Here is a 26,794-nt window from a genome sequence, read left to right on the forward strand (position 1 = left end):
AAAGAATCAACCAAAGATACAACATACATTACAGTTATTTTTCTATTCAGTAAATACAACCTGTGTTAACATAGGTATTTATTTTCTAAGAAAATGGGAGATACCAACATTTGCGATTTTGCTTAGAAAAAAAAAGAATACTAATGACCTTTAAGAGCTAAGGTTTCTCTTTCCATTGTTAGCATTTGAGTATACATCTGTGTCTTTCATATTGGAAGAATAACAATATATACCCAGGATGGAAAAATTCAGAAAATGACAAAGAGCCTTTTTCTGGATGCCAAATGTGATGACCTCCTAGATCAAAAAAGTACCCGTGGCTCACAGGTTTAACAGCCAACAGGTACTGACCAAGAAAAGAAGCTCAATCATCACAGGGGTGCCCATCAGTCATTAGGTTTCTCAGTAGCTTCAACCACTTCTAAAAAATATTACTCTCTCCACAGAGCTCATAAAATCCTTCCTTTTATTATCCCCAAGGACACCCTCCTTGTCAACACATATATAATAAAAAGGATGAGCATACTAACAGTAACCAAGAGGACTTTCTTTGGACCTATTTAACTACCTGGTAAACTAGCCAGGCGAAACCAGCATAAAACGGTATCTTTTGTCTAATTCAAACTGTAGAAAGGTAAGATTTATGAAGCATATGTATCATTAGCCTCTCAACTCCTAATCCTGGTCTCTCAAAAAATAAAACTATATATATATTTTGTATTATGAAATATGAAATATATATTTTTTCCTGAGAAAACAAAGAGAGTGGTACAGATTTCTTAAAAAACACTTAATGTCAGATTTATTTTTTAATGTCAGATTATAATAAACCACCACTAAGTTATTACAAATGCAAGTAATTTTTAATTCCCAAGGATACTTTCTCCACACTGTTTTATAAGAGTTTAATAAACAAACTTCTAAATTTTTTATCTTAGAGAAAGCAAGCATAAGCAGGGAGAGAGGGGCAGAGGGAGAATCTTAAGCAGGCTCCACACTCAGAGGAGAGCCTAAGGCAGGGCTTGAACCCTGGGATCATGACCTGAGCTAAAAACCAAGAGTAGAACACTCAAATGACTGAGCCACCCAGGTGCCCCTCACAAACTTCTAAACAGAATAACTCGTTAAAAGTAGTAAGACTCTCTAGACCTGATTTCCAAGGGAACTTCAATAAATTTTAAAAGGGGTGCCATGCTCAGCATGGAGCCTGCTTAAGATTCTCTCTCTCCCTCTTCCTCTGCTCCTCCCCCTCCTCTACTCCCACATGTGCTCTCTGTTAGGAAGGAAGGAAGGAAGGAAGGAAGGAAGGAAGGAAGGAAGGAAGGAAGGAAGATGGATGGGGTGCCTGGCTCGCTCAGTTGGAAGAGATGCAACTCTCGATCCTGGAGTCGAGGTAAAGCCCCACATTGGGTGTGGAGATTACTTAAACTTAAAAAAATAAAAGAAATAAAAAAGGTATATTTTCTAGTAATATTACCTTATATATGTATATAAATTGCTGAGATAAAAATTAGAAATTCTACAAACTATGAAATAAAAGAATGATGACCCTCAGAAACGGATAAATCTACGAGGAAAAGGACAGAAGGCACAGCCAAGCCTCCTCATCTCCAGAAGATATCCAATGTCATTTTCTCCAACCAAAGGAAGGTACATTGGAACATAAAAGTACTAGGAGCCAGAAGCATGTGAATTTGCAAAAGGGAAACACAGTTTTACTAAAAAATTGGATATTTCACAGTATTTTAACAAACAGAATCATATCTCAACAGTTCACTCAATTTAGATAGGTATGTATTTTGATAATGAGCTTTCCAGGAAGATGAAGGGTATAACAAGCTGGGTAAAAAACTGCCTTATATAAACCAAATACCCAAAGTTTATCATCAAGTGCTATACTGGGAAGGGAGCGGGGGAGACAAGTCATTAGATTAAAAAAAAAAAAAAAAAAAAAAGATTAAATAAGATTTTAAAAGATTAGATTTTTTAAAAAAAGAAAAAGAACAGAGAAGAAATCAGAACCAGTTAGTGGTCCAAAAAACCAAACATCCCTAAAAGGCTTTTTCCAATTTATTATACATGCTGAGTTTGGCTGAAATCAGTTATATTTTTTACAATAAAAGCAGAGGTCCATCAATATGTTTCCACTGCATTTCCCGTTAACAGTAGATGTTTCACAACACTGCACGTAAGAAAATAAAGTATGAACTAGTAAGTGCTATATTATGCATAACATGATGGATAACGTAAGTCTCTTGAACTTTTCTCACCTTTAATACTGTTTGTTCCAATAACATTAACTTACAGGAATGTGAAAATGGTGTAGCCCAATTTAAATCTTTGTAAACTTAAATAAAAATAGGACTCTCTAAACCTTTTTTTAAGGGGTGCAGTTTGGAGAGGATTGACTCCAAGTTGGAACAAGCATACCTGTATTATTGGTTGAGTAATATACGGGTTAAGGTAAGGCATCAGTTTGCAGTATACATCAGCTGTACTTATTTGATGAGCCACCACTGTGATAAATCCTACGGCACCATAGCGTATCCACAAATTGGGATGACACAGAAATGGGGCTAATAAGGAAAAGAAAAAGGTATGGATTTAAACCATGCTCATAAATTTTAGGATAAATAAATTTTCACCTTATAACACAACTAATAAAGGGATTATACCACAATGTTACTTTACCTATCAGCTGCTTTCACATACTCAATTATCCTAAGGCATAAACTCAACTCAACATACTGATATTATAATATTCCCTATCATAAATATCGGCATTAATACCATAAAAGAATATAAACAGTACTACTCTGACATTCTTTTTAATGAAAAGGTTTGATCAAGTCTAATATATCTTTCATAAATTCATTCACAAGGCATTATGAGTAGAAACTAAAGGCAGAAAACATGATGCCCAACCTTAAAGAGATTAAAATATACAATTAAACCAGAGAAGTAAATGAATGTTTTCACTCCTTTTATTTTAACTATATTGTGTATTACACCTGAATATCAATGACTTCAACTAATCAAAGATTTTGAATAAAATTCAAACTTTTAAACACGTGATTTAGATAAAACTTCTAGGGGCACCTGGGTGGCTCAGTCAGTTGAGCGTCTGACTTCGGCTCAGGTCATGATCTCACAGCTCATGAGTTCAAGCCCCGTGTCGGGTTTTGTGCTGACAGCTCAGAGCCTGGAGCCTGCTTCGGATCCTGCGTCTCCCTCTTTCTGCCCCTAACCCACTCGCATTCTGTCTCTGTCTCTCTCAAAAATAAATAAACATTAAAAAAAAAATTAAGGGGCGCCTGGGTGGCGCAGTCGGTTAAGCGTCCGACTTCAGCCAGGTCACGATCTCGCGGTCCGGGAGTTCGAGCCCCGCGTCAGGCTCTGGGCTGATGGCTCGGAGCCTGGAGCCTGTTTCCGATTCTGTGTCTCCCTCTCTCTCTGCCCCTCCCCCGTTCATGCTCTCTCTCTGTCCCAAAAATAAATAAACGTTGAAAAAAATAAAAATTAAAATAAAAATTAAAAAACAAATAAAACTTCTAAAAGTAAAAAAATAATACATACACATAAAGAGACACATATTTGTTCTGAGTATGCAGAAGCATCAGCATTGAGAGGATATTAAGTTTGTAAGAAATTTAGGGTAACAGAGAAATAACACTGTCACATGCTAATATTACTTACAGAAAAGGGGAAAGGAGAAAAAAATGTGTTCAAAGTATGTTTCCAAAGCTCTGCTATTTCCAATTCTTTTAATTACACGTGAAGGAGGTTAGATAATTTCATAAGCACCATGCAGCCTCTGATACATCCAACAAAGGAGGGTTGGTAGTTTCCCTTTGACAACAGGCAAAATGAGGACTGGAAAAGCATTGAAAAACCTCCAAAAAGTAGCTAAACTCAAAATGACTTGGCAGGAGTTAGGCATGAGCTTGAATTATTGGTCCTAATTCTTTACATTACCTCTATTACTGTGCTCATGGTATACAAAGGGTACTTCTCTGCCTCTTGCTTTTAGTTCGGTCTTATTAACCTGCTCTGGCCAATGAGATATTACCAGATACAACACTAAAAGAGGCTCAAAATGTGCTACACAGCTAAGCTTGCTGTCTCATGCTTCTGCCATCACCCAGAACATAACCTGGAAAACTGCTCCCTATCTAACATGGGCACCAGAATGAGGCAGATGGATTACTGTCACCCCAGACAATCTGGAGATACAAAGCCTAGAGCAGAGCCACCCATACAGCCCACAGATGCATGACAGTTGACATTACTGAAGCATTTACTGAGATTCTGTGGTTGATTGCTGTACAGCATCACTGTATCAGTAAGTAGCTAACTGATACAAAGAACCTAAAATATTCAAGAGGATTTCCTATCAAACAGTGTACTTGATCTTTTCTCTATTCCAATAAATTCCAATTATCTGGGGACAAGCACAAGGGAAGGGAGTATTGATAATATCTAAGTAGGAAGAATATAGTTTTTTCAAAAACCATCAAAGAAATCATGATGCCATCGTCACCATCATTCCCTTTAAGATTCACTACAACAGACTACATATAAAAACAGAACAGAGAGATGTGTATGATTTATCATACTTTAGGTGTTTCTAAAATTCTAAAAACTGTTTTTTCTTTGAAATAGTTCAAAATGCCAACCAATGATTGCCTACTTGATTCTTCTCAGCAAGGCTTTTTTTGCCCCCCAACAGATAGTACCAAATTCATTTCCAGTTCTAAGGCAGTTCTCCATCCAAGAGGTTGTACCATATTGGGTTTATTCTATACCTAAAGACAATCATTTATTTTGATGCTAAACTAAAGACACAGAGTGTCCCATTTGTTCATCCTATGATCAATGACAAGTAACAGCAGAACCCAGAAAAATCTCTGAAAAATATGACAGGTAAAATACTGTATGATGATTTTTTTTAAAGTTGACAGACATCCGTTTTTCAGAAAAATAAAATGCTACTTATAAACTATAAAGTCTCAAAAATAGTTTCCAAGTAATTAGGCAACAGAAGAAATGTATTATATGAAATTAGAACATACAAGTACATATTTATACACAGAGAATATTCATTAAAATAAGGAAGTTCAAAGTCAAAAGCCAGAAAAACTTGACCCATAAAGGTAATACCACTTTCACAGGAGAAAAAAGAAAACACTGATGTGAGAATTCAGAAAATGAAAATAAGCAGGAAAATATTCCACACAGCAAGATATGCATGTTAAGACAATACATTTTCTACTTAATATTATTATGGAAACACTGCTTTCTATATCTGCCTTATACTACATGGCACTCTATAGCTTAACATTTCAATGTAATAGAGATTCTCATCATGACTGTGGTGCCAATACTCAACAATTTCTATTAAATTTATAATTATTTTTACAATAATCATCAAAAATTCAAACCAAATCAGGGTTAAAAACTAAAAGAACAGTAATTATAGATATTAGAGTGTAAAGTAAGAAACCTACATATACTTAAATTTGTCACAATTTTTTTTAAAAAGCTACAGTCATGCCTTTATATTTTCCAGAAATTTTATGCATTTCTACTAGCTACTACCTATCGTCCCAACAGTCAAAATAAATACTAACTCCTTTGTCTTTTTTTCTGAGGATTGCCTTAAGAATAACCTATAACCGACCCATTTTGGCTTTCTATTGATTTTCCTTAGCAAAACATTCAACAGCAATTAAACATTTTATCCAAAAAAGGCAATTTTCCAAGATTCCATGTCCTCTTAGGACAGAGATATCTTACACTGCTTACTTTCTTAAAATGTGATAAGAAGACTAAAAGTTCCAAATATTCTTAATTTTAGTATGTATGATGTTTATTTGTTTGCCTTTATTCTGAATTTTAAGTTGAGGGAAACAGATAAATGCTATAAAAAACCAAACATTAATTCTTTTCATTGGTTAATAAAATTATTAACAGTGGGGTGCCTAGGCGGCTCAGTTAGTTAAGCATCTGACATTGGCTCAGATCATGATCTCATGATTTGTGAGTTCGTGCCCTGCTTATGGTGAGCTCGAGACCCACTTCAGGTTAGCTCGTGCTCTGTTCCAAGTGAACCCTACGTGTCTCTCTCTCTCTCTCCCTCTCTCTGCCGCTTGTGGGATTCTCTCTCTCCCCCCTCTCGCTCTCTGCCCTCACTCGCGCCATCTCTCATGAATAAATGAATGAATAAATAACTAAAATTATTAACAGTAGTAACTTGAACACTATGAATTCTTAACTGGCAATCAGTGCAATGAGAGATGTCCTAGACAATCCTGCACATTCAATTTCAACTTAACTAGTGGTCAAGTGTTCAAAAAATAAGTTGACTCTTCAGAGCAGTTAAGGACTTTATCTATATCATGTTAAACAAAACAAAACAAAAAATTTATTTTTCAAGTTAAATACTTAACTACAGATAAAAACAAAGAGCTATTTCCCAAGATGGGCTAGAAGACCAAATGATCCTGTTTGTTTGCCTGCCTGACATGGGAAGCATGCATGCATAAACATGCAAACACAAGTGCTCGTGCACACACACCCACACGGGACAATAAAATTGAAAACCTGACTCTGTATTTCCTAGAACTTTTACAATGCTCTATCACTTATTTCTCTTAAAACATCCTAATTTTCTCCTTCTAATTTTGGGAAACAGACACTTACCAATATCACTGGCAAATTCATAGACATGGGGTTTTTGTAGTAGCCCTAACTGGCACATACAGGTAAGGGCATTAAGAGCTTTAACAATAACAAATTCCTCAGCATCACTAAGACCTTGTTGTAACAGGGGTTTGAGAATTGAGGAGCTTTGCCAACCAACATAGGCAGCAACACCTGAAAAAGAGAAGCAACATTACATGATTATTCTACACCTCATGGTGTAGAATACTATTAAGTTAAATACCATTAAGTTAAACAATAAAATTAATCAAAACCCAAATATATTGAGCAACAATCCAGAAGAGCACATCGTACGTCCTACTCAGCACAATAAATGAAAAAGATCCACACCAAAGCAAATCACCAAGAAATGCTGGAACACCAAGGGGAAGAAAAAGATCTTACGAACTTACAGAAAGACAAACACGTCCCCTAAAAAGGAAGGAAAAACAATGAAAATGATCTTCATGAAACAATATTTAACAACAGAAGCTAGAACACAACAGAGCAAGACCTCCAAAGTTATGAAATAAATTTTACACTTAAACTGCCAGTAAAATAAGAGAACAAAAATAAGTTATTTTGCAACATGCAAGGAATACCCAGGTTAACTTCCCATGCAACCCTTCCTAAGAAAGTTTCTTGAGGATGTACTTCAGCAAAATAAAGAAAATGCAGAATATACAAAATGGCAGATAGAACCTAGGAATTCAAGGGGAAAAACTGATAATTGCTAGCAAGGATTCAGAAACCAATCAGCCAAATTAGAACTAAAAGCCAATACATTTCAAAAATGTTATCAAAAAGAAAAATGGAATAGGAGTGCCCGGGTGGCTCATTCAGTTAAGTGTCCGACTGTTGATACTGGCTCAGGTGATGATCTCATTTATGGTTTGTGGAATCAAGCCCTGTATCAGGCTCCATGCTAGCAGCACGGAGTCTACTTGGGATTCTTTCTCTCCCCACCCCGCCCCTCCCCCACGTGCTCTCTCTCGCTCTCTCTCTCAAAATAAACAAACATTAAAAAGAAATTTTAAAAAATAGAAGAATGGAATAGATTACAAGCAACAGATAAAATTGGTAAGAAAGAAGTTTGATATTATAGACAAAGTGAAGTAGTATTACTTCTCTCAAAAAGGAAAACAAAGGAATCTGAAACTCCAGCACAAAAAAGTCTTCAAGAAATCATGGTGTAAATAAAAAGTAAATTAAAATGTATAATGTCCTTAATAATCTGAAGACATAAAGGAAAATCTATTGATGACACTGTAAACATTCTCAAGTGATAAAGGAGTTGTGGCACTGGAACTATGGGAAAGCAAATATAAATATAGTACATTACTTGGCTCTAAAGTCAATAAAATTTACATATTTATAATCATGTAAATTTAGCTTTGAATTTTCAGAATCAGTCTGTACAAAGCAGAAGACTTTATTCTGACTACAGAAGAAAATGTAAATATTATCAACTGTAACACTATATTTGTTAGTTGAACTGTCAACTAATAACTGGTTGAAATATCCAACCAACAAAGAAAAGGAGAGACAGAAAGAAAGGGGCACTCATCTCCTTATAGTCCAAATGGGAAGAAGATCAGTAAGAAGTAGGTTTAATTATTTAAAGTTATAGGGGCGCCTGGGTGGCGCAGTCGGTTAAGCGTCCGACTTCAGCCAGGTCATGATCTCGCGGTCCGTGAGTTCGAGCCTCGCGTCGGGCTCTGGGCTGATGGCTCAGAGCCTGGAGCCTGTTTCCGATTCTGTGTCTCCCTCTCTCTCTGCCCCTCCCCTGTTCATGCTCTGTCTCTCTCTGTCCCAAAAATAAATAAACGTTGAAAAAAAATTAAAAAAAAAATAGTTATAAAAATAGCACACGAAAAACTAAAGCACTGAAAATAGTGATCTACATCTCAAAAACAGAGGGGAAGAGGGATCAGGGCATGATATGAGTTAAATCTTCATGTGGCACAGAAAAAAATCAAGAGACAAAGTCTAAAGTCAAGAATTCTTTTCTATTTTTTTAAAGTCAAAAATTCTTAAAAGCAGTATAAAAATATTAGATACAGCAATCAACAATGTGAAGATATCAAACCAAAAATAAAATCCAGAGTAGATGCCTCTGGAAAATGCAACTATTGTTTTTCATACATTACTTTACAGATTTTAAATAATTTACAAAAACCTATTTCTCTATAATTGAAAAAGTAATTATAGAAATTTTTTCTTGGGGTGCCAGGGTGGCTCACTCAGTTTAGGGTCCAACTCTGGATTTTGGCTCAGGTCAGGATCTCATGGTTCGTGAATTTGGGCTCCACGTTAGGTTCCATGCTGACAGCACAGATCCTACTTGGGGCTGTCTTTCTCTCTCTCAAAAAATAAATAAGATTTTTAAAAAAACTTTAAAAAGCTATTTTTTCTTTAATAAAAGGAAAAATACTACCTAAAATTCCAGTGAGTTATATTTAGGAACTTTGTAAACTGAAATGTATAATAAGCCAAAATAACTCAAAATATTTTGAAAATTAAAACTGACATCTTGAGAACTTATCCTACCAGATACTAAAGTTGTTTATAAATATAATTAAAATAAGTATAACATTATTAAATTAAACAATTAAATTATGATAATTAAATAGGATATAACTAAAATATAAGCGTATGATATTGAGTACAGAAATGAGAAATCAAGGGAATAGAACAAATACCCAGAAAACTAAAACTAAAAGACATAAGCGTGCAACAGTTGATAATATAAGCTTCATAAATCAATAGGAAAGAAATGAAATGTTTAATAAATAGTGTCAGGAAAACATTATTTATCTGAGGAAAATTAGATTTCACCTCATACCACAGACCAAAATAAAGATCAATTAAACTGTTAAGTGTGAAAAATAAAACATTATAAAAAAAGATGTGCAGCCAACAGATTATTAACCTAACAAGTTACTTGGGAAAAGTATTTGCCAATGATTAAAAGTTAATGTTTTTAATATACATCTATGAAAGGTTCAAAAACATCAACAAGAAAGGCATAAAGCCATCAGGGAAAATAAATGAGCCAAAATAAATAAAAAATTAATAGAAGTACAAATGAGTAATCAACATGAGAAAATTTTTCACCTCCACTGATAAGCAAAGAAACAGATATCAAAACAAGTTATTTTACCATACCAATAGGCAAAGATTAACTAAAGCTTATTCCATGCTGAAGGGTATGTAGTATGGTCAAACAATGCTGACCAGAATGGAAAATGACATAACTTTTTTTGAAAAGCTTATTAAAATGTATCAAGAGTTTAAAAATGTATTCATATTTTTTAACCCATTAATTAAAATTTCAGACTTCTATCCTGAGAAAATAAATCAGAAGTAAATATTTACGTAAAATATTATCTATATATGATAGGAAAAAATGAAAATAATGTAAATATCCAAAAGCGATAAACTTTGGTAAAACAATATGATGGAATATTTTAATCTATTAAATTATGGTTTAAAAAAATTTTAATGACAAGAGAAAATGCTTAGAATATATGTTACCAGAAAAAGAATTAAGAAATAATAAGATTAAAAAGTAATATAATATACGGGGCGCCTGGGTGGCTCAGTCGGTTAAGCCGCCGACTTTGGCTCAGGTTATGATCTCGCGGTTCGTGAGTTCAAGCCCCGCGTCGGGCTCTGTGCTGACAGCTCAGAACCTGGAGCCTGTTTCAGATTCTGTGTCTCCCTCTCTCTGACCCTCCCCCGTTCATGCTCTGTCTCTCTCTGTCTCAAAAATAAATAAACGTTAAAAAAAAAATTAAAAAAAAAAAGTAATATAATATATACATAGTACTTATGTGCCCAGTACAATTACATGTTAATTCATTTTATCTTCATAACACATAGGTACTATTATTATTCCCATTTTACAAATAGGGAAAGTAAGGCAAAAAAGAGACTAAATGATTTCCCCCAAGAACCACAACTAATAAATGACAAAGACAGAATATGAACCCCACAGGCTGGCTCCAAAGTGCCTACTCTTACCAGGTACACAATAGTGCCTCATGACATACATAACAAAATGGCAAAAATGGGATGGAAACAGAAAAAAAAAAAAAAAAAAACCCTACAGGAATAATATACCAAAACATAAACAGAGGTCATAATGGGTTGTAAGATTAGAAGTAATCTGTTTCCTTCCTGGCTTCTGTATTTTCCAAATTTTCTACAGAAAGCATGTATTACTTTTATAAACCAAATAAAAATAAAAATTATTTTAAAATAAAAAAATAACATAAAGGCATGATTCAAAGCACATATGAATTGATCAACAGATGGCAGTTCTAAGCACCATCTTTTCCAGAAAGAAAAGAAATAAAAATAAGACGAAAGAAGGCAAGAAAGAAAGATTTGAGAAGCCTAGTAGGAACAGTTAGATGAATCCAAGATGCAAGACTGAGATGAATCAATGAACTAATACAAAACAGCAGAAAAAAACCATTAACAAAACAAAACGACAACCTACTGAATGGGAAAAAATATCTGCAAGTGATATATCAGGTAAGAGGTTAGCATCCAAAATATATAAAGAACTTACACAACTCAACACCAAAAAGACAAACTATCCAATTACAAAACAGGCAGAGGACCTGAAGAGACATTTTACCAAAGAAGATATACAGATGGCCAACAGATACATGAAAAGACGTTCAACATCACTAAGCATCAGGGAAATTCAAACCAAAACCACAATGAGCTCTCACCTTACACCTGTCAAAATGGTTAGAATCAAAAAGACAAGAAACAACAAGTATTGGTAAGGATGTGAAAAAAAAAAGGAATCCTTGTGCACTGTTGGTGGAAATGTAAATTGGTGCAGCCACTGAAGAACCCAGTATAGAGGTTCCTTAAAAAATTAAAAAGAGAAATACTATATGATCCAGTAATTCCACTACTGGGTAGTTACCTAAAGAAACTAAAAACACTAACTTGAAAAGATATATATGCACCCCTGTCTTTATTGCAGCATTATTTACAACAGCCAAGATATGGAAGCAACCCAAGTGTCTGTCAATAGATGAACGGATAAAGGGTGGTGTGTGTGTGTGTGTGTATGTATGTATGTGTGTGTGTACAAATATGTGTATATATATATATACATGTAAATATATGTGTGTGTGTGTGTGTATATATACAAGGCAAAAACGAGAGGCAAAAAAGAATATATATATACACACACACACATACATACACACAATGGACTATGACTCAGCCACAAAAAAGAATGAGATAGTGTCATTTGCAACAACATGGAAGACTAGAGGGTATCAAGCTAAATAAGTCAGACAGAGAAAGACAAATACCATATGATTTGACTAATATGTGGAATCCAAAAAAACAAACTAAAAAACAAATAAAAAGCAGAAACAGGGCCATAAATACAGAGAACAAACTCATGGTTGCTAGAGGCAATGTAGGATGGGGTAATGGGTAAATGGGTGAAGGGCAATGGGAGATACAAGCTTCCAGTTATGAATGAACAAGTCACTGGGATAAAAGGTACAGTATAGGGCATATAGTCAACGTATGGTACAGATGTAACTACACACACACACACACACACAATTTTATAACTGACCAAATATAAAATTGAAAAGGTCAGTACAAATGGGTAGAAAGTGATCAGTTACTATTCAAAAAGAAAAATTTAAATCTTGGATCAAACATGACAATCTATTCAACATAAGGTCCATTTTTTTTCCTAACTTTGAATCTAAATGTAATTGGAGCCATGTAGGTCTAATACAAAATGTCTCTCTTCTGCAGATAAATCTAAAAATCAAAAATTGTAGATTTTGAAAAAAGTGAAAAAAACTACATAATTTTTCATACATTTTCAGTTTACACAAAGCATAGCATGCAAGCTTTAATTTTTTTTCCTAATTAAACTGATTTTCAGGGCACCTGGGTGGCTCAGTCAGCAAAGCATCAGACTTCGGTTCAGGTCATGATCTCATGGTTTGTGAGTTCAAACCCTATGTCAGGCTCTGTGCTGACAGCTCAGAGCCTGGAGCCTGCTTTAGATTCTGTGTCTCCCTCTGCCTCACCGCTTATGCTTGCTCTCTCTCTCTCTCAAAAATAAACTTTAAAAAATAAATAAATAAATTGTTTTTTTTTAACTGATATTCAATCATACTTGTATCTTAACTTATTTTCGGATTGCAACAGTTATTTTCTAATGCACGTTTACTGTAAAAAACTTGATAAATACAGAAAACATAAAGAAAATATTCACCTACAATCCCAGCCTCAGAGATAATTACTATACAAATCTTAGTATATTCCAGACCTCTTTATAAACATATGATTTGTTATTGTTACCTTCTAGAACCTACTTCAGTCACTTTAATAGTATTTCAATGGTACTTTCCCAGTCATTATTCTTTTATTTATTATTATTTTTTTGAGAGAGAGAGGGAGAGAGAGAGAACATACATACAAGCAGGGGAGGGGCAGAGAGGGAGGGGAACAGATGATCCAAAGCAGGCTCTGCACCGACAGGCTGACATCAGCAAGCCCAATACAGGGCTCAAACTCATGAACCATGAGATCATGACCTCAGTTGAAGTGGGACATTCAACCGACTGAGCCACCCAAATATTCTTTTAAAACAGTTTTTAATAACCACATAGTATTCCTTCATATGAACATATCACAGTTCAATTAACCAATCCCTTGATCGGCTAAGACTTTCATTATCCAAAAGCAGCATAAAGACAGACACACTAGGAGCTCATCTCATTATTAATGAAATTTGGTAGTATTGTCACCTATCTCTCAGACCTCATGGAAGTACTGTTTGAGAGAATAATTCAAAATCTTAAAGATGTATTTTAAAACAAATGGAAAAACATACCAACTATGCTATCAAAAAAAGCTCCACGCAGATGCCAATCATTCTTGTCATTTAGGAAAGTGATCATGTGCGACAATAAAACATCATTGGCTTTCTGACGTCCAAAGAATACGCACAGCCGTGTTATTCCATTTTCCATTAAGGTTTGTTTCACAATATTTTCAGGGTCACTTAGCAAAGTGACAACTTTCTGCTGGACCATTTCATGTAAGGCTTGCAACTCTATAAAAAAAAAAAAAAAAAAAAGTAAAGATAGGATCCTTTTTTTTCCCCCAAGATACAGACCTAGTCTTCTTTCTTACTCCTTGGAGAAACAGAACGATTAACAGAAGCCACCATAAAAAGTCTATAATCACTATATGTTTCCACTATTCAAAGCTCTGAAGGATAGATGGGAAACCGAAATATAAACTGAAGAACAACATCTGATAAGCAGATGCCACAAGCATGGTTACCATCTCACTAATGAAACATGCCTATTTTTAAGGCTCAAGGAGAAAACTATGGGAAAGCATGAAAAAGATCATACTGCCACCAATAAAGTTAACTTAACCAAGGACTTCCAAATACCAGACTGGTTAAGGATATAATCTGATGGTACAAATTAATACTTTTAGAAGCATTTTTAAGGTCAGTTTGTTTATTTTAGAAAGCAGAAAATACACTGCAAATCCTGCCAAGGCTTTACATGATCTGGCCATCACCTTCTCCAACTCACCCTCCCCCTTTTCCTTTTCTTCTAAAATGTAAGCTCAACAAGAGGATCTTTTCTGTCTTATTCACCACTGTGTATTTCTAGTGTTTAGAGCAAGCACACAATTGCCTGATACACAATTGCCTGATGTAGAGCTTATAGTTTAACAATTATCCCTTAGCTAAATGAATGAGGACAGAGGCCACTCCTGGTGCAGCTAAGGGATGTGGTGGTCTGATATGCAAAATACTATGTTCACATTAAGACAAACTTTAGATTAACTCCCAAAAAGGTTTAACACCTAACTCCCTTATCTATAAAGGTCCAATTACAGGGTTATAGAATGTAGGACAGTATTATTTTCTAAGTAATTCCATGAAAAAAGTGGAGATTTCCTTTCTGATACACCTTCTGTAAGTTCAGAATTATTCCATTGCCTTCAACTGCAGATAATATATGCTGTCTAAAAATGATGCCATTCTAACAAGTAACAGAGCCATTACCATCATCTATAGCATAAAAACCTCAAAACTCCATTTCTCTAGCTTTTGGGAACCAGAAACATACTAGAACTAAGTGTATTATTTTACTTCTAAATCTTTAACTCAATAAACATTAACTAAAAGCCTGCTAAAAGCTGTATGTATATAAAGAACTTAAGACAAACTTTGACCTCAAAGAGTTTACCATCACATCTGTTCATTTAAAGTAAAAGATGTGGGTTTTGATACACAAATCAGAGATAGTATGACATAAACACAGTTTATGATTTGAGAATACTCAAGGTATGCTAACATACAGAGAAAAGGTTTAAAATCTTTAGCTATGATGTTTTCAATGTTTTTCTTTCATCTTTTAAAAATTATACGATTCGGCTAGCTTTACCACTGACACAAATCAATTGTAGCTGAAAAACAACAAACTGATCATTTTCTGGTTAGATAACAGCGTATGAGAATAGGACAATCAGACACCAGGGATCTTTGCCACCTACATATATGGTATTCTTTCACCTTACATGAAAATTATGATAGTTTCTTACAACTCCACATTAGTAATTCATTATAAATAATAAGTCTGGAAAAGAAAGTCATACTACCTGTGTCATAATTTCCATTGGGATGTGTAACTTCATCTATTTCTTCACTATTTGGGTCATTTTCCATATTGAGATTTTTTAACTGTACTAATTCCAGGAATCTCAAAGCTGTTTCTGCCAGCAGAGCTATGTTTTCTATATTAAGAGAGAAATTTATTATTATAATCTCAAATCCTTATAATGTTTAACTTTTCCTTCCTGTCTTGATATAAGTAAAAATCATAAAACTCCTCTCCCTTCCATTTTTTATTTATGCCTGTGCCCCATCCTTCTTCGTCTTCCAATTTTGTGGGGGTTTTTTTGGTTTTTTTTTTTGTTTTGTTTTGTTTTTTAAGTAGGCTCCAGGCCCAGCGTAGAGCTCAACACAGGGCTTGAACTCACAACCCTGAGATCAAGACCTGAGCTGAGATCAAGAGTCAGATGTTTAACCGAATGAGCCACCACCCAGGTGCCCCCATTTCTGTGCTTAACATATGATCACACCAACCAACAACTGCACTCTCTTCTTTCTTAGCAGTAAATGCCACTGAACATAAAGCTTAACTATCTTATTCAATTCTTCCTTAATTTTTAACATTACTACAAGCGAGGTGCATCTCACAAGAGTTGACATTGTGAGTGTGTCAAATGCAGTGATCACCCTCATCTTAAGAGTCCCGCTCCCCACCCCCACCAGGTTCAACATTGTTCTGAATAGAACAAAAATTTACCTCTAAATACCCAAGATGTGAATACCGTGCAATGCCTAAAGATAGGAGAATCTGGGCCATTACCCTATAGATGGGAGAATCTGGGTCATCCTCTGATAAAATGTCAAAATCCTAGATGAAATGTCCCCACTTTAATGAATGTATCTTTATTAGGAAAAGTCTCTTACTTTCCTGGGCACTTCTGAAACCTTAGTATATCTATGCCTATTTCCCCATCTAAGACACAACACACTTCAAAGTTCACACAAAATATAAATCTATACCACTTCTGAATTTTAAAAGAATACTGTGAAAAAAATTCAAAAATTTATTTTAAAATTTTATAATTACTGATATGTGTGGTTTAATTATATTTGCCCATTCAAGTTCAAATAGATTTCTGGCTCTACTGGAAAAAAAAAAAAAAGGCAATTTTATCATGTACTAAGCCATGATGAAGGAACACTGCAAGGTACCAGCACTGACCCTGGGTTACCATGGACTCCCACTATAAAGAGCCAGAAGACCAAAGAAAAGCAGAGCTGCTTCAGAATCAAGGTACAGACCAGCAGCTCTGAGAACTGAGAAAGAATGAGACCAGATACATTTAGGTCATATTATTTAGCCTCTTCCATTCCCACTTTCCTCACTTATAAAATGAAAGTAATATAACATCTATTGTTCAAGGTGGTTGCAAGGGTTAGGTGCAAGAGATATATAAATCTTAGACTCTTAAAACCCATGTATCTTAGAATCTGGACTCTGCCTTAAAATCTATATATCTCTTGCAACCAATCCTTGCAACCTTGAGCAGTAGATGCTCTGACACACAGGGTTTTTAATAAATAGTAACTATTATTTTTATGCTATCACTATTAGTAACTGTCACTATGTTAATATAGCACCTACACATCAGAACCTTAACTATTTAACACAACTGAGAACAAACTAAGACCAACAGTAGGTCACAAAACGCTAAAGAAAGATATAACTTGTTTTTAAAACTTATACATTTTTAATTCTATCTAGTTCAATTATTTATATTTGCAAAATGAATTATAAATACGCTTGTTACAAATGATAAAAATATATGTATATTAAAGAAATTCTGCATTTTTTAGGCCTGACATGTACAGCTATGGAAACCAGAAACCATAAATAATAGGCAATGGATAAATATAAATAAAAATATACATATAGGAAAAAAAAACTCAACAAACACCACTTTATGGATATGCCTAGAGATAAGGCCAGAGTCCAAAGACCATTTTTCATATCTTCCATTAAGATAATGACAGGCTAAGACTACAATTAATAAACCTAGTATCTTTCAAAAAAAGTAACAGTATCATCACCACATATTATGTACTATTTACAAAGACCAAAACAGAATCCCTGATTTCCAGCAGATATTGGAAATAAACTACAAATTATGTTAATGTTTCAGGGACATTTTCCACTCAAAAAAAAGTATGCAAAATTAATCTGGGGAGCTAAAAACATGAATCTGTATCACTTGATTTTATGAGTAAGAATTACAAGTAAAACAGGTGGGTGTGTGGGGCGCCTAGGTGGCTCAGTCGGTTGAGCATCAGACTTTGGCTCAGGTCATGATCTCGCAGTGAGTTCAAGCCCTGCACTGGGCTCTGTGCTGACAGCTCGGAGCCTGGGGCCTGCTTCAAATTCTGTGTCTCCCTCTCTCTATCCCTCCCCCACCATGCTCTCTCTCAAAAATAAAATAAACATTACAAAAAATTTAAAAAACAACAACCATGTGGGAGTGTTATAACCTCATCACAAAGAAGTCACACACCTTAATTAAGCACTATAGTAAAGGACCTTAAAATTCAGTAATAGGCTAAGTTCTTTCAACATCAAATTATCCAGCAAAATTTGTCTTTTGCAACAGCAATAGACCTGTATCCTAAAGCTGATATTCAAACTAGCAGATCTGTTCAGAGAAATTTTATAAAGGCCTAAAGACACTAGATCAGAGCACATACTTGTAAACATCAGTCTTACTCCCAATTAAATGTAGTATACCCAGGGAAATCCTAAGATTCTGCATTATATACTTTCACTTGATAATTCTGATCAAAAAAGAATACACACAAAAGTTGAGTCCCAGGAAGAGATCAGCTATAAAAATTATTACACTGTACACAAACAGTTCAAGGACCACAACGCACCCTTGGAATTCCCAAAGAAATCTGAGAAATAAGACGTATTAGACTCACTAACTTCAAAAACATGAGTGGCTATTTCTTGGACAATAAACTCTTACCAGCATAGGCTAGTCTAACAATAGTGGCATCATCTTGGGCTAAGTGGGCTATGCCTGGCAGAATATATTCCGGATAGATATTGACATCATTTCGAGGAACCTCTTTGACAAGGGCAAGAACTTTGGTCAATGTCCTCAAGGCTTCAGCCCTCACTCTAGGAACAGAGTCATTGCTAAAATGCAAAAGATATGGAGTAATACGGTCCAAAAGAATTTCTACACTTAATCTTGGGGCCAAATGGAGAATAAGTTCCAAAGCAGCAAGTTTGGAATCACAGTATTTAAGGGTCTGCAGACAGGATGTTATAACAGACACCAAGATAACCAGCCCATTTTCCTTAGGCTCTCCTTCTGCTTTTTCCGGCAGATCATGTCCACAGAGATTGTGAATAATGTTGCCCAAATCCTTCCGTATAACCAGAATGCGCTCATCAGCAGAAAGAAATGTCTCCTTGGCAAACTGGGCCATGTAGGGCTGAAGGAAAGTGTAAAATATTTCAGGAAAGGCATTGCCACGCTGCTGCTTTAGGTAATCTTCTGCCCCTAAACGTTTATCTGGCTCACGATGAATCATCTGAGTTACCTACACCAAGGAGAGAAAAGGAGTAAAAAACAGCTTTGAGAACAGCAGATTAAATCAGATGACAGCTACAAGGGCAACTTACACATGACATAAAGGATTTCTGAGGTAATTCAGACTCTTCACCATCTTTGCCTTTCAAACTACTTTCAGAACCTGACTGTAATATATGATCTACAACCATCCTACCAAGCAACAGGAAATTATGTAGTAATGTATTACAGATGGCCCAGACACACAGAGGAGATACACCCTGTTCAGCATTCCCTGTTTATTAAGACAGGGAAGTAATACATTGGTGCCCACAACTCAAGGATTCTTAAAACATTTCTGAGCAGGAAATACCACTGAGAATCTGAGAAAAACAATGGGTTTTTCTCTAGAAAAAAAAATGTATACACAATATTTTTACATACAAAATTATACACAATCTGAAAAGAATAAAAGAACCACTAAAATCTATTTACATATCAGAGTTCTGATTTAAAGTCTTAATACCACAAGTCCAAGGGAATATATGGTTTCAGTGTAGCTCTAGACTCTGGTCAAAAAGGGAATAAGTGATTCAAACTTTTCAAGCAATATAAAAAAGCTGTTAAATCCTACAAACACGGGAAATGATATACCTAACTTGAGCTTATCATATGTTTTCTGGTGTCTTAGAGAAATAACTTTCTCTCAATATACAGAGAGCACAGTTTTATTTTTCCTAGACCCTCATACTCAGGCATTATTTAAATGCTCAAAATACCATAAAAATATATCTAGTTATTTGAGCTTTCTGTTTCTTTGTAAATAGGAACCTAGCACTGAACTTGCAGGGAATCAAATGCACTATAAATGTTAGGAAAAGTGACTTGACAGAATTCCTTTCACATTCAGATTAAGCCTTAAAGATTAGCCAAATTCACTCCTTTCAGAGTTAAGAAAATAGAGGCCCAAATTCAGGAAGTCACTTAGCCAATGTAACATGACACATGAGTGACGTACCCAAAGACAGAACAGCCAGGGCAGTTTTCACTGAAAATGAGCTAAACTGGCTTCCTTTAAAATATCTTATTTTTCATACTTGCCATTTGTAAGAGAAATTAAAATGTATTCTATATCCCCTACCTTACTATAGAATATTTTAAATATACTATGAACTTTCCATGACTGAGAGTCATCATCACAAGCCTCAGTTACTGTACTGATGTAATAAAGATCCCCTCAAACAGTTAAGGTGGATAAACGGCTTATGTAACCTCCCACAGAAGTCCTCATATCTGTTCTGCTATACTAATTACTGATTCTATAGCTTTACCTTCCAGAACAGCCTTGAGGGTCAAGGGAGGCATACCAAGCTAGGTGCTTCTATATGAAATGGCGTTATCCTACTGCATTATATTCAAGTTGATGTCTCCTGTCTCTTTCATTTTAGATATATGCCTTCTTCATTTCTTACTAGCAAGTTCTATCCTAGACAACATCTCTAACCCCCAGGCACCTCCTTCCAAATCTATCCAAAGCGGAGCTATAGACGTGTGTGTATGTATAAAATTATGTGTGTTTATATACATATGAAATTAGCCACATGAGCTCTGGGGCACCTGGGTGGCTCAATCGGTTAGGCATCTGACTCAGTTTCGGCTCAGGTCATGATCTCACAGTTTCGTGAGTTCGAGCCCCACCTCAGGCTCTGTGCTAGCAGCATTGAGCCTGCTTGGGATTCCCTGTCTCTCCCTCTCTCTCTGCCTCTCCCCACTTGCTCTGTTTCTGACTCTCTCAAAATAAATAAATAAACTTTAAAATAAATAACATTAAAATAAAATAAAATAAAATAAAAGCCAAATGAGCTCTATGCCTAAAAAAGAGAAAAATATTATACATTTCCCCCTAACAAACAAAAATAGGCTGTTTGGCAGGGGTGCCTGGGTGGCTCAGTTGGTTAAACATCCACCTTTGGTTCAGGTCATGATCTCAAAGTCCGTGAGTTCGAGCCCCGCACCGGGCTCTGTGCTGACAGCTCAGAGCCTGGAGCCTGCTTTGGATTCTGTGTTTCCCTCTCTCTCTCTACCCTTCCCTCGCTTGTGTTCTCTCTCACTCTGAAAAACAAAGAAACATTAAAAAAAAAAATAGGCTATTCATAATAGTCTATGCTTTACTGCTTTGCTCCAAATTCATAAAACTCCAGAGAGCTATCTAATGCAAAAGTGAGAACATAATTCTATTAAAACTTAATGGAGAATACTTGTTGCATAGTTACCAATTCTCTGATACTGCGATCTTCAATTTTATTTAGTACTTGTTCCGGGAAAAATTGTCCATTTCTGTAAGCCAGAAGTTGAGAAAGATCAAACAGCGGTACACCTTCTGTAAAAAGCTCAGCTATAACACAACCTGAAAAACAGCAGATACAATTCCATTAAAAATGCAATGCAAGATACCTGTAATATAGATCAAGAATTCAGAGTATTTGTAAAACTCAAAATGCAAAACTCAAAGAAAACTGAATTAAAAATTTTAATGCAATATACAACTATAGTCAAGTAAGACAGGGAAAATGTCTACTGCCTTGTATCAGTTTCTAAAAGTTTAAAGTCAAAAGAAGCCCAAAGAATTTTTCTCAGTCTTAAAAAACATAAAATAAAATTACTTCCTAGCTCTCTCATCTAAAATGAATACGTTTGTATATTATACACACATACACTTAGAGACAGAGTACAAGCCACAAGGAACACGATGTTTTTTTCAAGTATGGACTTTCAGACATTAAGTTCAGAAGGAACTGAGAAGTCATATCTGACCACTCATTTTTTCACCTCAAACAAAAAGTTATTGTCTACTATACACTAGCAGTGCATATAACAGGTAAAATCCTTGCCCTCATGAAGCTTTCATTCTAGGAAGAGAGACATAAAATAAACTAGTGAACAAACATGAGAAGAGTGCTACAAAGTACGGCTCCAAGACTAGAGAGGGAGAAAGAGAACCCAATCATTTTGCACTTACATAATCTTCAAACAAGTAAAAAAAAAAAAAAAAAAAATGTATCTACATTCCCAAAAGGACAAAGCAGTTTCACTAAATCATATGACTGCATTTCACGAGCCTGAAAGATATCCTTAAATAACCTTAGCTCACAAACTCTGCATTTGCTGGTCCCTCTGCCTGGAATGCTACTCCCCCAAAAATCCACCTGGCTTACACCTCCTCTTCCTTCAGATCTCTCATCAAATGTCATTTAGGAGATTAGCAGTACATAAACTACCCCATACTTCTTGCCTGACACGTTCCCTTTTCCCTTTCCCTGTTTCTCCCCACAGTACCAACTGATAAATTAAATATATTACTTATTTATTTTCTTTATTGTCTGTATACCCACTAGAATGTAAACTCCATGAGGAAGGGATTTTTGTCTATTTTGCTCACTAAAAAATTTCCAGGAACTAAAACAGTTCCTGATACATAATAAACACTCAATAAATTTCTAATTTTTTCCTGTACAGTGTCAAGATTTAGAATAAAAGACTTAAAATAGCTATTAAAAACACCATAAGCAAGAAGGAAAGTAGAAGACCAGACCAACACTAACAAACCAATGGGATCTAACACAGACATCAAAAGAATATCTCACAACAGCAGAATACAAATTCTTCTCAGGGACACACGGAAGTGTGTCTAATATAGTCCAGATTAGACTATATGCTAGGTCATAAAACAAGCCTCAGTAAGTTTTAAAGGACTGAAATCATACAAATCATGTCCTTCAAATGACAATGGAATGAGATAAAAAATCAGTAACAGAAGAAAGCTTGAAAAATTCAAAACTCTGTAGAAATTAACACATTCCCAAATAACCAATGAATCAAAGGGAAATTAGAAAAATACTTTGGATTAATGAGAATGAAAACACAACATAAACATATAGGATGAAATTAACAACTCCGTAAAGAACAGATGTTGGTGAGGATGTGGAGAAGGGGGAACTCTTCTGCACTGCTGGTAGGAATGCAAACTGGTGCAGCCACTCTGGAAAACAGTATGGAGGTTCCTCAAAAAAGTTAAAAACACTACTTTTTTAATTAATTACAATTGAATTACTAGATATTTACCCAAAAGATAAAAAAATGCTGATTCAAAGAGACACATGCACCCCAAAGTTTATAGCAGTGCTATCAACAATAGCCAAATATGGACAGAACCCAAATGTCCACTGGATAAAGAAGATGTGGTGTGTATATTTATACACACACCACACACACCCAATGGAATACTACTTGATCAAAAAGAATGAAATCTTGACATTTGCACAACGTGGATGGAACTACAGAGTATTATACTAAGCAAAATAAACCAGTCAGAGAAAGACAGGTGTCATATGATTTCACTCATACGGAATTTGAGAAACAAGAGATGAACACAGAGGAAGGGAAGGTAAAATAAGATAAAAACAGAGAGGGAGGCAAACCATAAGAGACTCTTAAATACAGAGAACAAATTGAGGGTTGCTGGAGGGGAGGTGGGTGGGGGGATGGGCTAAATGGGTGATGGGCATTAAGGAGGGCATTTTTTTTTAATTTTTTTTTTCAATATATGAAATTTATTGTCAAATTGGTTTCCATACAACACCCAGTGCTCATCCCAAAAGGTGCCCTCCTCAACACCCATCACCCACCCTCCCCTCCTTCCCACCCCCCATCAACCCTCAGTTTGTTCTCAGTTTTTAAGAGTCTCTTATGCTTTGGCTCTCTCCCACTCTAACCTCTTTTTTTTTTTTTCTTCCCCTCCTCCATGGGTTTCTGTTAAGTTTCTCAGGATCCACATATGAGTGAAAACATATGGTATCTGTCTTTCTCTGCCTGACTTATTTCACTTAGCATAACACTCTCCAGTTCCATCCACGTTGCTACAAAAGGCCATATTTCGTTCTTTCTCATTGCCATGTAGTAAGGGAGGGCATTTTTGAGATGAGCACCAGGTGTCATATGTAAGAGATGAATCACTGGGTTCTACTCCTGAAGCCAAGACCACACTGTATGTTAACTAACTTGAATTCAAATAATAATAATAAAAAAAAACATACAGGATGCAATAAAACAGTATTTAGAGGAAATATGCAGCTATAAACACCTATGGTAAAAAAGACAGCAAAACAATAACCTAACCTTAAGAAACAAGAAAATTAAACTAACCAAAGCAAACAGAAGGAAAAGAATAATAAATACTTTGGCACAGAAATTTGTGAAACAGAATAAAAAACAATGGAGAACACCAACAAAGTCAAAGGTTGGTGCTTTGAAAAGCTCAACAAAATTGACAAACTCTTACAAAGAAGACAAATATCTCAAACTACTAAAATCAGGCAAAAAAAAGGGGGGGAACATACTACCAACCTTACAGAAATGAAAAAGAACTATATTTTGAACAACTATATGCCAACAAATTAGATAACCTAAATTAAATGGACAGATTCCTGGAAAGATACAGATTATCAAAGCTGACTCAAAAAGAAACAGAAAATCTGAATAGACCTTCCAGTCAAGAAATTGAATTAATAATAAACTTTCCACAAAAGAAAAGCCTCAGACAAGATGCCTTAAAAGAGGCATCACGGTCTGTCAAATATTAAAATTCTTACCCATTCTTTTTTTTTTTTTAATGTTTATTTATTTTTGAGACAGAGAGAGACAGAGCATGAATGGGGGAGGGTCAGAGAGAGAGGGAGACACAGAATCAGAAGCAGGCTCCAGGCTCTGAGCCATCAGCCCAGAGCCTGACGCGGGGCTTGAACTCACAAACCGCGAGATCGTGACCTGAGCTGAAGTCGGACGCTCAACCGACTGAGCCACCCAGGCGCCCCAAATTCTTACCCATTCTTGACAAATTGTCCCCCCAAAAACAGGAGAAGAGGGAACACTTCTCAATACAGAACTACCCTGGTACCAAACCAAAGACATCACAAGAAAAGAACACTATAGACCAATATTTCTAATGAATACAGACACAAAAATCCCCCCCAAAATACTAACAAGTCCATACCAATAATAAAAAAAAGGAAAGGAAAGAGAAGACACCTGAGCATGTTAGAATGCTGAGCGCCTACTGGTAAATGTGAAGGAAGTGCTGGAGTTGGAAAATCATCATTTGCAACCGTCAAGTAAAGACAAGATCAGGCAAGCATCATCAATAGATGCCAAATCAAGAAGTTGTGATGACTGGCAGTGTATTTGCATGGTCTTAAAAGTTTCTGCCCACAGGCTGCTTATTAGCTGCAAGGGACTAAAAAAAACAAAAAACAAAAAACAAAAAAACAGAAAGTAGCAATAGAGGGGAGAATCAGGCAAGACCTTGACCAGGTGATCAAAATTAACATCACCAACAAACACCATTTGCCCCTTGATGTGATACTGTGAGATACATCATCACATATATAGTATACTACTGAGAATGAATAACCTCAATCTATTCAAAAGGAAAAATCACACAAACCCCAAATGAGGTACATTCTATTAAAAAACAAAGAGGTGGAGGTGCATGAGTGCACACAACCACAACCACACACACACACACACACACACACACACACACACACACAAAATGCAGGTAAAAGCCAGTGAAAACTGAATAAGGCCTTTATATAGTTAGCAGTAATGCTCCAATGTCAATTTCGGATTTTGATGTGGCACTACAGTCATATATGGTATCACTAGTGGGGGAAACTGGGAGAAGCATTCTTCACTATTTTTGCAACTTCTATTGTTTAAGATAAAAAGTATAAAAATAATTTTTAAAAATTTAAGAGGAGAAGTATTCTTCAAAAAATGTCAATGTCATGCTGACAAAAAAAAGGCTGTGCAAATGTTCCACACTGGAGTGACTGGGTGCCTCAGTCAGTTAAGTGTCCAACTCTTGATTTTGGCTCAGGTCATGATCTCAGAGTCCCACATCAGGCTCCGCCCTGACAGTGCAAAGCCTGCTTGAGAGTCTCTCTCTCCATCTCTCTCTCAAAATAAACAAACATTAAAAAAAAAAAAAAAAAAAAAAAAAAAACGGTCCACATCAAAAAAGAAGCTAAAGAAACATGACAACTAAATACAATACCAAACCCTAGACTGGGTCCTGTCTTGGAGCAGTTAAAATTCTATAAGGGACAATACTGGGTCAAAAACAAAATGAGAATTAAAACTGTAAATTATTTATCAATGTTAAATTTGCTGCAGTTCATAACTGCAACACACAATTACATAAGCGTTGTGTTAGGAAACTAGTATCTTAGGAAATACATACTGAAGTATCTAGAGGTAAAGGGCCATGATGTACAGAACTTAGGAAAAAAATCATGGGGGGTGGGGCGGGAGTGCAAAAATAATGTACAAGTAATAAAGCAAGCGGAGCAAAATGTTAACAAATGAATCTGGGGATTCTATGTACTATTTTTATTTTTTCAAGTTTTTCAAGTTTGTAAGTTTGAAATAATTTCCAAATAGTCAGAAAGAGAAAGAAACATAGCTATGTTTCACTATTTACAACTGAATTGTGTCTCCCCACACCCCAAAATTCATATATTTAAGCCCTAACACCCAGTACCTGAACCTAACTAAATACAGGTGATAGGGCCTTTAAAGAGGTAATTGCAGTTACATGATGGGGCTCTAGTCATTTTGACTGGTGTCCTTATAAGATGTACCAGGGAAGAGTCCATATGAGTACACAGTGAGAATGTAGCCATCTGCAACACGGGAGAGTGGCTTCAGGAGAAATCAATCCTGCTGGCACCTTGATCTTGGACTTCCAGCCTCCAGCGCTGGAACAAAATAAACTCTTGTTTAAGCTACAAAGGCTGGGGTATTTTGTCATGACAGCCCC

The 26,794-nt window shown here is 35.6% G+C and overlaps 1 protein-coding gene across 1 annotated transcript in view; it reads right to left on the reverse strand.

Annotated features, from left to right (window-relative positions):
- Positions 1-26,794, reverse strand: part of PIK3R4 (phosphoinositide-3-kinase regulatory subunit 4) — a 75,475-nt gene that overhangs the window by 43,538 nt on the left and 5,143 nt on the right. The window contains exons 3-8 of the mRNA XM_047098851.1: positions 21,192-21,325; positions 18,367-18,949; positions 15,394-15,528; positions 13,601-13,822; positions 6,703-6,876; positions 2,431-2,576 (exon numbers count right to left, since the gene is read on the reverse strand). Of these exons, the coding sequence (XP_046954807.1) occupies positions 2,431-2,576; positions 6,703-6,876; positions 13,601-13,822; positions 15,394-15,528; positions 18,367-18,949; positions 21,192-21,325 (1,394 nt within the window). The remainder of the gene's footprint in view (positions 1-2,430; positions 2,577-6,702; positions 6,877-13,600; positions 13,823-15,393; positions 15,529-18,366; positions 18,950-21,191; positions 21,326-26,794) is intronic.

This window comes from Lynx rufus, unplaced genomic scaffold (genome assembly GCF_022079265.1).
Source record: "Lynx rufus isolate CCGP_SWC_20201006 ecotype Redwood Valley unplaced genomic scaffold, mLynRuf1.p SCAF_5, whole genome shotgun sequence".
Lineage (NCBI taxonomy): Eukaryota > Metazoa > Chordata > Mammalia > Carnivora > Felidae > Lynx > Lynx rufus.